Consider the following 13,866-nt stretch of genomic DNA (forward strand, 5'->3'; position numbering starts at 1 on the left):
GCATCCGTGCAATGATGCCGCTGTGCGATTCGCATGGAATTGTCCCAACTTGGGAAGAGCCTGCAGACGACGTCGTGCAGGAGTTCTTTGACGGCTTGGTAGAAGTGCCGGTCCACTCCGACGAAAAGAATAGCCTCACCCGCGACACCACCGATGCGGAGATGACACGCATCGCCACTAGGCTGGAAGAGGCGGCGGCAGCCGCAGCCGCGGGCGAATTTGGATTCACCATGGAGGAGGCAGAGGCAGCAGAGGCGGCAAGCCGTGCCGAGCGAGAGGAGCTCGTCGGCGAGAAAGAGCTTGCCGGGCATGACGTCGAGTCGAGCGAGCCTGCCGAGGATACGAGCGGCTCGCTGGAGATCAACTCCTCTTCCTCCTCATCTTCAGGCAGCTCGCCGCAAGCAGAGCCTCCATCTCCACCAAGAAGGCGTCTCCGCAAGGCCGGGGACGTAGCGGGGCGGCGGGCGAGTGAACAGTCGCCACGCCGCGCGACACGCTCCACCGCGGCAAGCACTGTTGCTGCGGGAGCACCTCACGCTGCTGCGGCAACTGGAGCGGGGTCCACCCGGACCACCGCTTCTGCTCCTGCCGCTTCTCACGCCGCGGCGGCAGCCGGAGCGGGGTCGTCTCAGACCACCACCACTGTTCCCGCCAAGCGGCCAAGGGAAACTACTCCTCCGCCTCCTCGCGCCGGTCGTGAGCCGGACTTCGACTTCTCCGCGTTCAGCTCCGACGAGGAAGAAAAAGAGTAAGATTCTCTTGTTGTACTTGTAGTTCTTCAATTCTTGCTGTTTTGTCTTGTATCTCATTTGCTTTACTCTAAACTTATTCCTTTTTAGGACTCTGGCCCAGAGAGCAGTGAAGAGAGCCAAGGTCCCGGTGATTGTCATCGAGGACGAACCCACCGCGACAGCAGGGGGTGCGTCCGAGACAACCTTGCCGGACCCGGCAACTGTTCTCCAGAGCAGCCCCCAGCGTAAGTATATGGTTCGCTTTCCGCTGTTAGGCGCGCATGGATACTCTTTCTTTGCTAACATCTGACTGTTGGTTTATGTAGGAGCAGAGCAGCCCCACCAGGAGCGCCCAGAGGCCGCCCCCGAAATGCCAAGGGAGAGTCCTCCGGCAAGGGAGAGTTCTCCGGCAAGGGACAGCACCAGCGTCCCCCCGGCGGCGGAGACTACGACTGCCGAACCCAGTACAGGTAATCTTCTCTTTAAAGCTTCCCTTGGGTTCTTCTTCTTTTTGGGTATTTGATTGACTTTTCTCACTTTTCCGGCCATCAGACCCATCTGTTGCGGAGCCGATGGAGACCGAGGTTGCTGCCGACGACACCGCTGCCACTGAAGAAGCAACCGGCGCTGATGATCCCGCCGTCGACGAGGCCGCCAAAGCTACCGCCGCAGCAGCTGGTGAGGGGTCTGGCGATCGCACTGACGGCTCTGAGGCCGCAGGAGCGCCAGGCGCTACGTCGATCGCCGACCCGTCCGCCGCTGCCGCAGCGCCAGGCTCCGAAGAGCCCCAGCCAGGCGTCTACTTGAAGGCCGGCGATGGCGTCTTCATCAACCTCCCCTGGGCGTCAAGCTCCAGGGCGCCGGTCGAGGGAGAGATCTTTGATGCAGAGGTGCTCTCCTCCGCTGGGCTGACGCTAGTTGATGCGCCGAGCAGCAGCAGCGGTGAGCCTGAGGAGGAGCGGCTGCTGCGGAAGCTGTTGTCGCTCTACCGCGCGCGGCAAGCCAAGCTGGAATCCCGCGAGGCGCTTGTCGCGAAGACGGGAGCGGACATCGAGAAGCGCACGGAGGAGCTCCGGGGTCTCAACTAGGAAGCTCTCCGGTCCCTGGCAGAGGAGCGGGAGCAACTTGCCGAAGAGCAGAAGGCCTTCTTCCTCGAGAAGGCCGAAGTTGAAGAGCAACAGCGGCTTGCCGCTGAGAAGCTGTCTGCGCAGGAGGGCGAGCTGGTGCAGCGGAAAGTTAACCTCGACAGCCACGAGGAGGAGCTTGCCGCGCGTGAGCAAAAATTCGGCGGAGCCCTTAAGCAAGCAGAGGATGCTGCCGCAGTTGCCGAGGCCGCCAAGAAGGAGCTGGAGAAGAAGGTGGCGCAGCTGGAGGCCGATCTCAAGGCGAGTGGTGAAGAGTTTGCCGCGCTCAAGCGTGAGTGGGAGAAGGACGCCCACAGCAACTCAGAGCTGCAGGTTCGTCTCGCCGAGAAGGGCAAAGAGCTTAGCGCCGCCAAGGACTCCAACGCAGATCTTGAGTTGAAGCTGACCACTTTGACCAAGACGCTGGACGGCGCCAGGGAGCAGGAGGTGGCCTTGAAGGAGGAGATCAAGAGCGACAAGGCGCTGCTGGCGAGTGCTGCCGCCGCCCAGAATGCTTTTAGGGAGAAAGTGGAGCACTGGACGGAGGGTCTCGTGAATGCTGCCGTAGATATCGGCAGGGAGCTGGCGCAGCTGGGGGTGGAGGATCTCGGGTATCCCTCTGATGAGAACCTCCAACCCAGCGCCAAGCTCACCTTGTTCTTCAAAGGCGTGGCGACGGCCCTCCAGTGGCTCCGGGAGAAGATCCCGAAGCAGCTGGCCGATGAGTCGCGCAAGATCTGCGCGAGAGCTCTACAAAAGGTGTTGGTGAAGGTGGCCTTCCGCAACCCGGGCCTCAACCTCACCAACGTCCTCAAGACCCTGCCGCCGGATGCTGATCTAGAGGCGCTCAAGACCCTTGTCGCACCCATTGTGGATAAGGTGAGCGGTATCAAGAGGATTGAGGGCGATCGTGTAGACTAGGCCGCCCGTTTTCTTCTTTTCTTGTTGCTGCTGGTCATGTTATGAGAACAATCTGTTAGAGCCGCGCCAAGCTACCTTGTAATATAACTCTATTCCGGGTAATGATTGCAATATTATTCCCTTTACTTGATTCCTCCCTTTGTATGTTTTTGCCCTACGCTTTTAGGAAACTTGCCGGTGCAGGCACCTTAGCCGCGAGCGCTGAGTGCGGGACGTCAGCAGCCTGCTGGCGGTGCCGCTACCGACAAGAAACCTTGTCGCAACTAGTCGCAGCTCACTTAAGTTGTTGAGCGGACTCGAAACAAAGTAAGGGCGCAACTAGCTACGAGTTGGTTCCTCCGCGCACAGGTTTTCCATACAAAGTGCGGTTGTTCAAGGGAGATAACTTAAAAATTTAAAAAATCTGATTGCTCAAACTTTGGCAACTTAGCTTTTCTGTTGTTTGCTTCCCGGTAAGGCGAAACTTTCTTGAACGTCGCCTGGTCCATACCATTATCTTCTCCTTTCCCCCCGGCAAACTTGTGGGCGAGGGAACCTTCCTTTCCTTGAGAAAAAAGAAAGAGGAGAAAATAAAGATATGGAGCCTTACGGCTCGTTATTGCTTACCGGGGAGTAGGTGCTGCACAAAGTGTCAGATCATATATGCAAAAAATAGAAAGCATGAAATTGACAAGATGTGCGGAGCATATGAGCTTTACTTATGCATGGGGTCTGCGCCCAGCTTTGTACAAAGGATTACATGCAACAGCGGCAAGACTTGTACAAAAGGTGGTTGCCGGAACAGGTTCCGGCAACCGCGCCTTACGGGTAAAACTTACGAAGATGCTCAATGTTCCAGGAATTGCTCACCGGAATGCTATCTTCGGTCTCAAGGCGGACAGCGCCAGGCCTAGTGACTCGTTTCACCCGGTAAGGGCCTTCCCACTTCGGCGTCAACTTGTTGGAATTCTTGGCGGACTGAACACGCCGAAGAACAAGGTCGCCTTCCTCGAGACTTCTGGCGTTAACTTTGCGGCTATGGTAGCGGCGCAAAGCTTGCTGGTAGCGAGCAGCTCGTACAGCAGCCTGAAGACGGTCTTCCTCAAGGAGTAGCGCGTCATCTTGTCGCAGTTGCTCTTGCTCAAGCTCATCATAAGCGAGCACTCGAGGTGACCCGTATACGAGTTCCGTGGGGAGAACTGCCTCTGCTCCATAGACTAGAGCGAAAGGTGTCTGGCCAGTGGCTCGATTTGGCATCGTCCTGATCGACCAAAGAACCACCGGCAGCTCCTCGATCCAGTTTCTTCCGCACTTGTGCAGCCTGTCGAAAGTCCTAGTCTTGAGCCCATGCAGCACTTCAGCATTTGCCCTCTCCGCTTGACCGTTGCTTCTTGGGTGAGCAACAGAAGCGAAGCAGACCTTGGCGCCAAGATCTTGGACGTACTGCATGAAGGTGCGGCTCGTGAATTGCGTACCATTGTCGGTGATTATCCTGTTAGGGATCCCGAAGCGGCAAACAATCGACCTGAAGAACTTGACTGCTGACTGTGCTGTCACCTTCCTCACTGCTTCCACTTCCGGCCACTTTGTGAACTTGTCGATTGCAACGTACAAGTACTCAAAGCCCCCGACTGCTCGGGGAAAGGGGCCGAGGATGTCGAGCCCCCAGACCGAAAATGGCCAGGATAAAGGGATCGTATGGAGAGCTTGAGCTGGTTGGTGTATCTGCTTGGAATGGAACTGGCACACTTCACACTTGGTTACTTGTGCAGTTGCATCCTGGAGGGCTGTCGGCCAAAAGAAACCTTGCCGGAATGCTTTGCCGGCAAGTGCTCTTGCGCCAATGTGGTGACCACATTTGCCTCCATGTATCTCTGCCAACAGCTTTTGTCCGTCTTCCCGGTGAATACACTTCAATTTCACACCGTTGAGTCTTCTTCTGTACAGTGTGTTGTCGACAAACTGGTACATACTTGACTGCCGGGCTACTCTTTCCGCTTCTTCTTGCTCTTCGGGAAGTTCTCCTGTCTGAAGGAAACGGACAATCTGCTGTGTCCATGCTGGAGCTTGTGGCTCGACAACAAGGACTAAAGGCAAATCTGCTGCTGCGGGAGCATCCGCTTCTACGGCGAGAAACTGCGGCTCTGCCGGAGCTTGACGTTCCCCGGCAAGCTTGCCGGAGCAAAACTTGTCGGGAGTTTCTGCTTCAAAGGAACAAACCCTAGGGCTTACCGGAGCAGACTGCTCCTCAGCGCTCTTGGCGTTGATCTTGGGGACCTTCTTGGCGGCGGCTTCGGGAAGCTCTGCCGGAAAATAGTCACCAGAAATCAACTTCCTCTTCTTTCTCTTTCCAGTTGATGGCGTTACAGACGGTTGAGTCAGCTTGAGCACAAAGATCCCTGGTTCCACAGGTAACTTAAGTGCGGCGCACTTTGATAGGCCATCGGCAATGGCGTTCTGAGCTCTTGGAACATGCTCCATCTGTAGGCCGTCAAAGTGCTCTTCTAGCTTTCTCACTTCGTCGACGTAGGCTTCCATCAATGGACTCTGATAGCTCTTGTTCACTTGGCGGACGACAAGCTGCGAGTCACCCCTGACAATGAGCTTCTTGATCCCAAGGTCTGCCGCGATCCTGAGACCGGCAAGCAAGCCTTCATACTCTGCAGTATTGTTTGTTGCTTGCTCCTTGGGAAAGTGCATCTGGACTACGTACTTGAGGTGCTCTCCGGTGGGTGCGACAAGCAGCACGCCAGCGCCGGCGCCTTGCAGCGAAAAGGCACCATCAAAGTACATCAGCCACTCTTTGCTTGCTTCCTCGACGGGGATGCTCGTTTCTGTAATTTCTTCATCTGGTGTTGGCGTCCATTCTGCTATGAATTCTGCCAATGCTCTGCTTGGATAGTTGAAGTACTCTCAAACTTGAGGCCAAAGCTTGACAGTTCCAGTGCCCACTCAACAATCCTACCTGTCGCTTCCGGATTCTGTAGTATCCTCTTCAGCGGAAAACGAGTGACAACTGTGATCTCATGTGCTTGGAAGTAATGGCGCAGCTTTCTCGAGGCCATGAGAAGGCCGAAAAGCAATTTCTGCATGCCAGAGTACCTTGACCTAGCCCCCTGCAGAAGGGAACTAACAAAGTAAACTGGGCGCTGTACCATTCTCTTCTGTATCTCCTCGCGCGTCTGCGCAGATCCATCCTTGTCGGGACCAGAGCTTGTCGGGGAAGCCCCTTGCTTGTCGCTGGATGCGCCTGCTGTGGTTGCTGGCTCGTCATCTGCCTCCCTCTCTGCTACTAACGCAGCACTAACCACTTGATTGGTTGCCGCTATATACAGCAGCAACTTCTCTTGTGGCCTAGGTGCGACAAGTGTTGGAGTGGAGGACAGGTATCTCTTCAAGTCTTGCAGCGCAGCCTCCGCTTCCGGAGTCCATTTCATTGGACCTGCCTTTTTCAATATTTTGAAAAACGGCAGGGCGCGCTCAGCAGACCTAGAGATGAACCCGCTGAGAGCAGCCACGCAACCGGCAAGTCTTTGTACATCCTTGACGCGCTTTGGTGCTTCAATCTGCTCAATGGCCTTGATCTTGTCGGGATTGGCTTCGATTCCCCGCTGAGACACGAAGAACCCGAGAAGCTTGCCGGAGGGGACTCCAAACACACACTTCTCGGGGTTGAGCTTGAGGCTGATCTTGCACAGATTTGCAAAGGTCTCGTCTAAATCTTGAATCAGAGTTGCCTTGTCCTTGCTCTTGACCACTATGTCATCCATGTAGGCTTCCACATTTCTGTGTATTTGTGGCTCAAGAGCGACATGGACTACCCTTGCAAATGTTGAACCAACATTTTTTAAACCGAAAGGCATCCGTATGAAACAGTACGTGCCACATGGAGTGATGAATGCGGTCTTCTCCTCGTCCTCTTCTGCCATGAAGATCTGATGGTATCCTGAGTATGCGTCAAGAAATGAAAGCAAGTCACATCCGGCCGTGGAGTCAACAATCTGGTCAATGCACGGCAAAGGAAATGGGTCTTTGGGACAAGCTTTGTTAACATCGGCAAAGTCGATACAAAGTCTCCATTTCCCGTTCGCCTTGCGCACGACTACAGGATTGGCCAACCACGTAGGATGGAGCACTCCTCTAACAAGGCCTGCTGCTTCCAACTTCTTGATCTCTTCTGCGATGAATTCTTGGCGCTCCACTGCTTGCTTCCTGACCTTCTGCTTGACGGGCCGCGCATGAGGAAAAACGGCAAGATGGTGCTCAATTACTTTCCTGGGTACACCGGGGATGTCAGACGGTTGCCACGCAAACACGTCGACGTTCGCCCGCAGGAAAGCAATGAGCGTGCTTTCCTATTTAGGGTCAAGAGTGGCACTGATGGTGAAGGTACCACCAGTGCCGTCCTCCTTGGCGGACACCTTCTTGGTCTCTGGCGGAGCTGCCATTGTCTTCTTACACTTGCCGATGGAACTCGATGGTGCGTCCTCGACGGCAGCGCAGCACTCCGAAGAGGTGCGCTTGCCGGAGTGGGCATCAGAACTCTTGCCGGACTTGGTCTTCTTCTTCCCCCCGGGAGCTTCAATGGCAGGTGACTTGCGATCTGTTGCGGCTGCCGCTTCCCGGTAGATCTTGTCGGCGCAGATAAGAGCATCCTTCTTGTCGCCAGGGACAGAGATGATGCTTATCGGGCCTGGCATCTTCAACATGTTGTATGCATAGTGAGAGGCTGCCATGAACTTGGCGAGTGCTGGACGGCCGAGTATCCCATTGTAAGGCAATGGAAAATCGGCAACGTCAAAAGTGACCCTCTCAGTCCTGAAGTTCACCTCGTTGCCAAATGTTATTGGCAACATGACCTTCCCCTTCGGCTTGCTCCTTCCCGGGTTGATTCCTTGGAATGTGCCGGTCTCTTCAAGCTCGCTGTCAGGGATCTGGAGTTTCTGGAGTACAGCGGAGGAGATCAGGTTCAAGCCGGCCCCGCCGTCAACTAGCATCTTAGTGACCTTGAGGTTGCGGATAGTTGGTGAAACCAACATCGGCAAGCACCCGAACGCAGTTGTGCGATCAGGGTGGTCCTCAATATCAAAGATGATAGGCGTGCTGGACCATTTCAGAAGCTTGCGTGACTCGACAGGTGGTTCCGCCGCATTGACTTCCCGCACCCATTGCTTGAGTTGGCGGTGCGAAGTATGCAGAGAAGCACCGTCGTCAATGCACAAGACCTCTGTGGCTTTCTGGAACTCCTGCTCACTGGTCTCGACACCATCCATGTCTTCGTCGTCGTCATATTCATCCTTGTCGCGGCTGTGGGGAGGTCTGTCTCCTTGCCGCTGCTTGGCCTTGCCGCGGCGTCCTCCCCGGCCGGCACGCTTCTTGCTAGATTCTCCAGCGCCTCCTTGGGCCCTCTCCTTGTCGCGTTGCTCGTATTCAGCCTTTTGCTGCTGGACAAGCTGCTCGACCTTCTTGCAACTCTGGAGGTCATGGCCCTTGGTGCGGTGGATCTTGCAGTACTGCTTGTTGGTGCCGTCCTGCTTGTCGGCGACCGCCACAGTCTGGCAGTTGGTGCATGCAGCAATCTCCTTGCCGGAGCTACCAGCTTTGGATTTCTTGGCGCCACCTTCGTTGCCGGACTGCTCAATGACTAGCACATCTTTGCCTTTCTTCTTCCTGTTGTTCCGTCGCCGGTTTTTCTTTGCCGGGGCAGCATCCTCGCTGTCAGATCCTCCTGCTCCTGTATTCTCTCCGGGGAGTTTCCTCCCTTCCTCAGCACGTGCACACTTGTCGGCCAGGGCATACAGCTCACTGACGTCTCTGATCTTGCACATCGCCATCTCCTCCCGCATCCTGCGGTTACGCACGTTCTGATGGAATGCGCTGATGACCGCGGCAGGGTGGATATCTGGGATGTTGTGCTGTACACGGCTGAATCTCTGAATGTACTTGCGCAGGGGCTCTCCTTCCTTCTGGGCGAGCAGATGAAGGTCACTCTCTTGGCCATGAGGTTTGTGGCCGCCTGTAAAGGCGCCGACAAACTGATGGCATAGGTCTGCCCAGGAGGATATGGAGTTGTCCGGCAAGTGCATGAGCCAGGACCTAACGTTGGGCTTGAGCACCAGCGGGAAGTAGTTGGCAAGGATCTTGTCGTCCCGCCCCCCGGCAGCCTGCACCGCGATGGTGTAGATGCTGAGGAACTTCGACGGATGCGACTTGCCGTCGTACTTCTCTGGTACGTCTGGCTTGAAATTCTTCGTGCTGGGCCACTGGACTTGCCGCAGCTCACGAGTAAACGCAGGGCAACCTACCGCGTATGGCAAGTCGCCTGGTTCCCCTGGCGCATGCATGTTGACAGAGGGCCCAGCGCGCTGGTCCGATTGACATCGCGCTTCTCTTCGGTGCTCGATGCGAGTACGAGCGTCTTCTTGCTGTCGTTCGTGAAGAACTTGGCGCTCGCAACGAGCTCGTGGATCTGATGACGCGGTGGAGTCGCTGTCGAGGTGGATCCGGCGAGTCGGCGATCTTGGCCTTCGGGGCGGAGAGTGCACAGTGGTTGCACCCCCACCGGTCTTGTCGCCACCGGCTCGTGCCTGGCTGACTTGCCGCGGCTGCGACGTGCTCGGCTGCCGTTGAGTGTCTCCGTTGGCGAAGCCGATGAGACTCTGAATGGTGGCCCTCCAGTCGTCGATCTTGTCTGCCGTTGGAGGGTAGTCCAGGAGCAGTTGAGCTCGCGCCAAAGCTTCTGCTGTAGTGGCGGGTGGCGGTGGCGAACGGTGCGAGGAGCGGGATATGCTCGGACTTCTAACTATGTTAGAAGGAGCAGTATCCCGTCCAGGCGACCGTGCCTCGCTCGTGCCAGCATGTTGGCGTGCATGCTGGTCTTGAGCACTCCCAGATCCACCGGCTCGATCTTGGTCCAGCAAACGCATGGTACCGTGAGTACCATGACGCTGCCGGTCCTGCGCCTCCTGAGATGGGCGCGGTGCATGTACGGACGTTGAGGTCTTCAAGTGCGCCCGGTCGTTGTGGGAGCCGGCTACGCCGCCGATGGGCAGCACAGCCTTGTCCTTGGACCTGGCAGCACCGTGAGCTCCCTCGTCGACGCCCGTTCTTCCGCCGGCGTCTGCCCCATCAGCCGCTTGCTCCGGCGGTGGTGGGTTCGGCGCGGACGGAGCAGCCGCCTCCGAAGCCTTCTTCTTCGGTGGCATGTCGATGAAGATGATGAAGATCTAGCTCGTGTGAACACCGGATCTGGTTCACACAACCTCGACTCCCCCCTACCTAGCGCGCCAAGGCTGTCGGGGGACTAATCCACGAGCACCTATGGGACCGGCGGACCGGGTCCCTTTCGGTTCGGCGGGGGCGAGGGTCGCACGAAGAGCGGATCGAGGCGAAGCACACGAGCAGTTTACCCAGGTTCGGGCCGCACGGATGCGTAAAACCCTACTCCTGCTTTGTGGTTTGTATTGAGTTCTTGCTCGGGAGCGCGGAGTGCTACAGTACACCCCAGCAGCTAATGAGACCGAGCGTGAGTGTTCTCTTCCTCCCCCCTCTACGTTGCGCATGGGCCTCCTTTTATATGCTCAAGGGGTCACCGACAGGTGGCAACGTAGACAAGGGTAAAAATGGAAAGGTGCTGCGGTTGGTACAGCTACCTGCTACAGTGTATCATACCTAACCCTGACGGCAGGGGACAAGGGCATTAAATGCCCGTCTGCGTCGCCTAAATAGTGCAAAAGGGACCGTCAGGGACGCCACCGCTCGCCACGATGGCAATCTTGTCAGCGCCGCTTGCCACCGCGCACCGCTGGCTGCACAGCCTCCCGCCACGTACGCCTGGAAGGGTCCCAGAGCGACACGTTGGTGGATGTGCTGGAGCGCGGACACAGAGTGGTGGCTTTCCGCGGCAAGCGCCTTGCCGCGGTCGTTGTCTTGTCGCGTCCGGGAGCTTGTCGCTCACCGGGCCTTGCCGGGACGCGTGGCGCGTCGCGGCAAGTTCCTTGAGATGCCTTGGTTGGCCTTCCCAGCAAGCTCCTCTTGCCGGGGTCTTGTCTCCTTGGCTTGGATACTTTGTCCTTGAATGGCTCCAAAGGAACCACGGAGGACCTTGGCGGTCACCCGGCAAGCCTTGCCGCGGGATGCTGCGACTGCCCGTGCACAAGTTCGGGATACTAAGGTACCCCTACTCTAGTACACCGACATAGCGCCTCGTACTCGGCCATGTTGTTGGAGGCGGCGAAGTGAATTTGCAGAGTGTATCTGAGCTTGTCGCCTTTGGGAGAGGTGAGGACAATGCCGGCTCCCAAGTCGGTGCACATTTTGGAGCCATCAAAGTGCATCCGCCAATGGGTGGAGTCTGGGGTAGGCGGCAGGTACTGGGTCTCAGCCCAGTCGACGAGGAAGTCGGCCAATGCTTGGGACTTGATGGCAGTGCGCGGCTGGTAAAAGATGGCGTAGGGGGCCAACTCGATGGCCCATTTGGCCACCCGGCCAGACGCATCTCTGTTGCCTATGATCTCGGCAAGTGGAGCAGTGCAGACAACCATGATGGGGTGCTCTTGAAAATAGGGCTTTAGCTTCTTGGCGGCAAAGTGCACGCCGTAGCACATCTTTTGGTAGTGGGGGTAGTTCTGCTTTGAGGCGGACAGCACCTCACTCAAGTAATACACAGGCCTTTGGACCGGCTATGCCCTGCCGGCCTCTGGGTGTTCCACTACTATGACAGTGCTGACCACCCGGCTGGTGGCGGCGATGTAGAGGAACATGGGCTCTTTGGCAGCCGGGGCCACCAGGACAGGCGTGTAGTCAACATCTTCTTCAACTGGAGAAAGGCCTCGTCCGCCTTGTCGTTCCACTCGAAGTGAGTGGTTTTCTTCATGAGTTGGTACAGGGGAAGAGCCTTCTCACCCAGCCGACTGATGAAGCGGCTGATGGATGCCAAGCAACCGGTGAACTTCTGACGTCTCGCAGTCGGGTGGGCTTCTCCATTCTCTTGATGGCTTTGATCTTCATGGGGTTGCACTCAATGCCGCATTTTGAGACCAGGAAGCCAAGGAGTTGGCCGGCTGGTACCCCAAAGACGCATTTCTCCGGGTTGAGCTTGATCTGAAACCGGCGCAGATTTTCATAAGTTTCCTTGAGATCTTCCAAGAGGGTGTCGCGCTTCTCCATCTTCACCACAATATCGTCTACATAGACGTGGGCATTTCTGCCGAGTTGCTTGAGGAGGCACTTCTGCATGCAACGCTGAAAGGTGGCACCAACATTTCTCAAGCCGAATGTCATGGTCAGGTAGCAGAAGGCTCCGAATGGTTTTATGAAAGCGGTCTTCAGGCGGTCTGCCGGGTTCAACTTGATCTGGTGATACCCCGAATAAGCATCCAAAAAACTCAATAGCTCGCATCCGGCTATGGAGTCTATCACTTGGTCAATCCGAGGCAAAGAAAACGGATCCTTGGGACAAGCTTTATTGAGGCTGGTGTAATCAATGCACATGCGCCACTTGTTGTTCTTCTTCAGTATAAGGACTGGGTTGGCGATCCACTCTGGAAAAAAAATACTTCCATGATGAAGCCGGCTGCCAGAAGCCGGGCCATTTCTTCACTAACAATTATACTTTTCTCCTCTGACAGTCGGCGGAGGGGTTGCTTGACCGGCTTGGCATCTGATCTGACATGTAGCTTGTGCTCGGTGAAATCCGTCGGAACACCCGACATGTCCTTGGGAGACCATGCGAAGATGTCCCGATTCTCATGGAGGAAATTGACGAGCTCGCTTTCCTATTTGCTGTCAAGGTTGGCCCCTATGACAGCGTGCCTTTCCTGGTGCTCTGGGTCTAAGGGAATCTTCTTCGTCTCTTTGGCCGGCTGGAAGGAGCCATGGGTCTCTGACTCTTTGGGCTCTGGTGACATGTCCATCTGCTTGCTGGTCATGGCCACCACCCGGTCCAGGAGCTTCTTCTCGGCAGCAATCACAAGGGACTGGGCCAGCCGGCTGCTGGCCGCGGCACAATCGGCCGACTTCTCATAGTCTCCAGATATCGTGATAATGCCCTTGGTTCCTGGCATCTTCATCCTGAGGTAGGCATAGTGTGGCACCACCATGAACTTGGCTAGAGCCGGCCGTCCCAGGAGCACATGATAAGGGCTCTCGAGGTCCACCACCTCACACCAAATCGCCTTGTGGCGGAAGTGATCTTTGTCTCCAAAGATGACATCTATCTTGACCTTGCCGATTGGCGAGCAGGACAGGCCGGGCACAATACCATGAAAAACTGTCTGGCTGGGTTGGAGCTGCCTCTCTTCAATGCATAACTTTTCCATGGTATCGTGGTATAGGATGTTGATGCTGTTGCCGCCATCTATCAGAATTCGGGAGAAACGAGCAGCTCGCCTCTCCGTTGCAAGGCTGGCGTCTAGCACCAGAGCATAAGAACCCGGAGAGGGCATCACCTCCCGGGTGGTCAGCACGGCTCCAGCTGATGGGCTTCTCGGACCAATGCATGAATTCTAGAGCACTTGAAGCAACAGCGTTCACCTCTCGGTGCTGTTGACGCCGACTGCGCCGATCGTCTGCCACACTGGTGAAGACGATGTAGGCTCCATGCTCTTAGGGGTAGTCATCTTGAATGGTGCTGACTGCTGGTCGGGCCGCCGGCTGCTGGGGAGGAGGCGGCGGCGGGCCAGCAGGCGGAGGGGCAGCAGTCCTTCGTCCTTGGAGATTCGGGTGAGCCAGTGGCACTTCCGGGTGGTGTGGTTGGACGGCTTTGCGCCGTTGTGGAATTTGCAGGGAGCATCAAGGGTCTACTCGTAAGAGAAGGCGACTAGCCAAGCAGGCTTGCCGTCCTTCTGGCGCTTGGGGCCGGGTTGTCCTTCAGGCTGCTGATCTTCGACTGTCGCCACCTGCCGGCTAGTGGAAGCCGACAGCGGGGCCTTGTGCTTGTTGTCATTCGGCTGCTGTCGCCGACTGTTCTCGGCAGCCGGTGTTCTGGGGGCCAGAGGGAGCACCTTTTTGGAAGCGTCCACTCGGAGCTCCGACTTCATGGAGGAGTCAGCAGTGGCGTACTTGTCTGCTATGATCAGGAGTTCGTCGAGTGTAGCTGGCTTGTCGCAGAG

The 13,866-nt window shown here is 56.5% G+C and overlaps 1 protein-coding gene across 1 annotated transcript; it reads right to left on the minus strand.

Moving 5' to 3' along the window:
* Positions 1-12,531: 12,531 nt before the first annotated feature.
* On the minus strand, positions 12,532-13,074 carry LOC147971336 (uncharacterized). Its single transcript, XM_087523924.1, has one exon. It carries the CDS (start codon positions 13,072-13,074, stop codon positions 12,532-12,534), a length of 543 nt encoding a protein of 180 aa, XP_087380050.1.
* Between the last annotated feature and the right edge of the window lie 792 nt (positions 13,075-13,866).

This window comes from Triticum urartu, chromosome 5A, assembly GCF_056163025.1.
Source record: "Triticum urartu cultivar PI428250 chromosome 5A, HENAU_Tu73, whole genome shotgun sequence".
Lineage (NCBI taxonomy): Eukaryota > Viridiplantae > Streptophyta > Magnoliopsida > Poales > Poaceae > Triticum > Triticum urartu.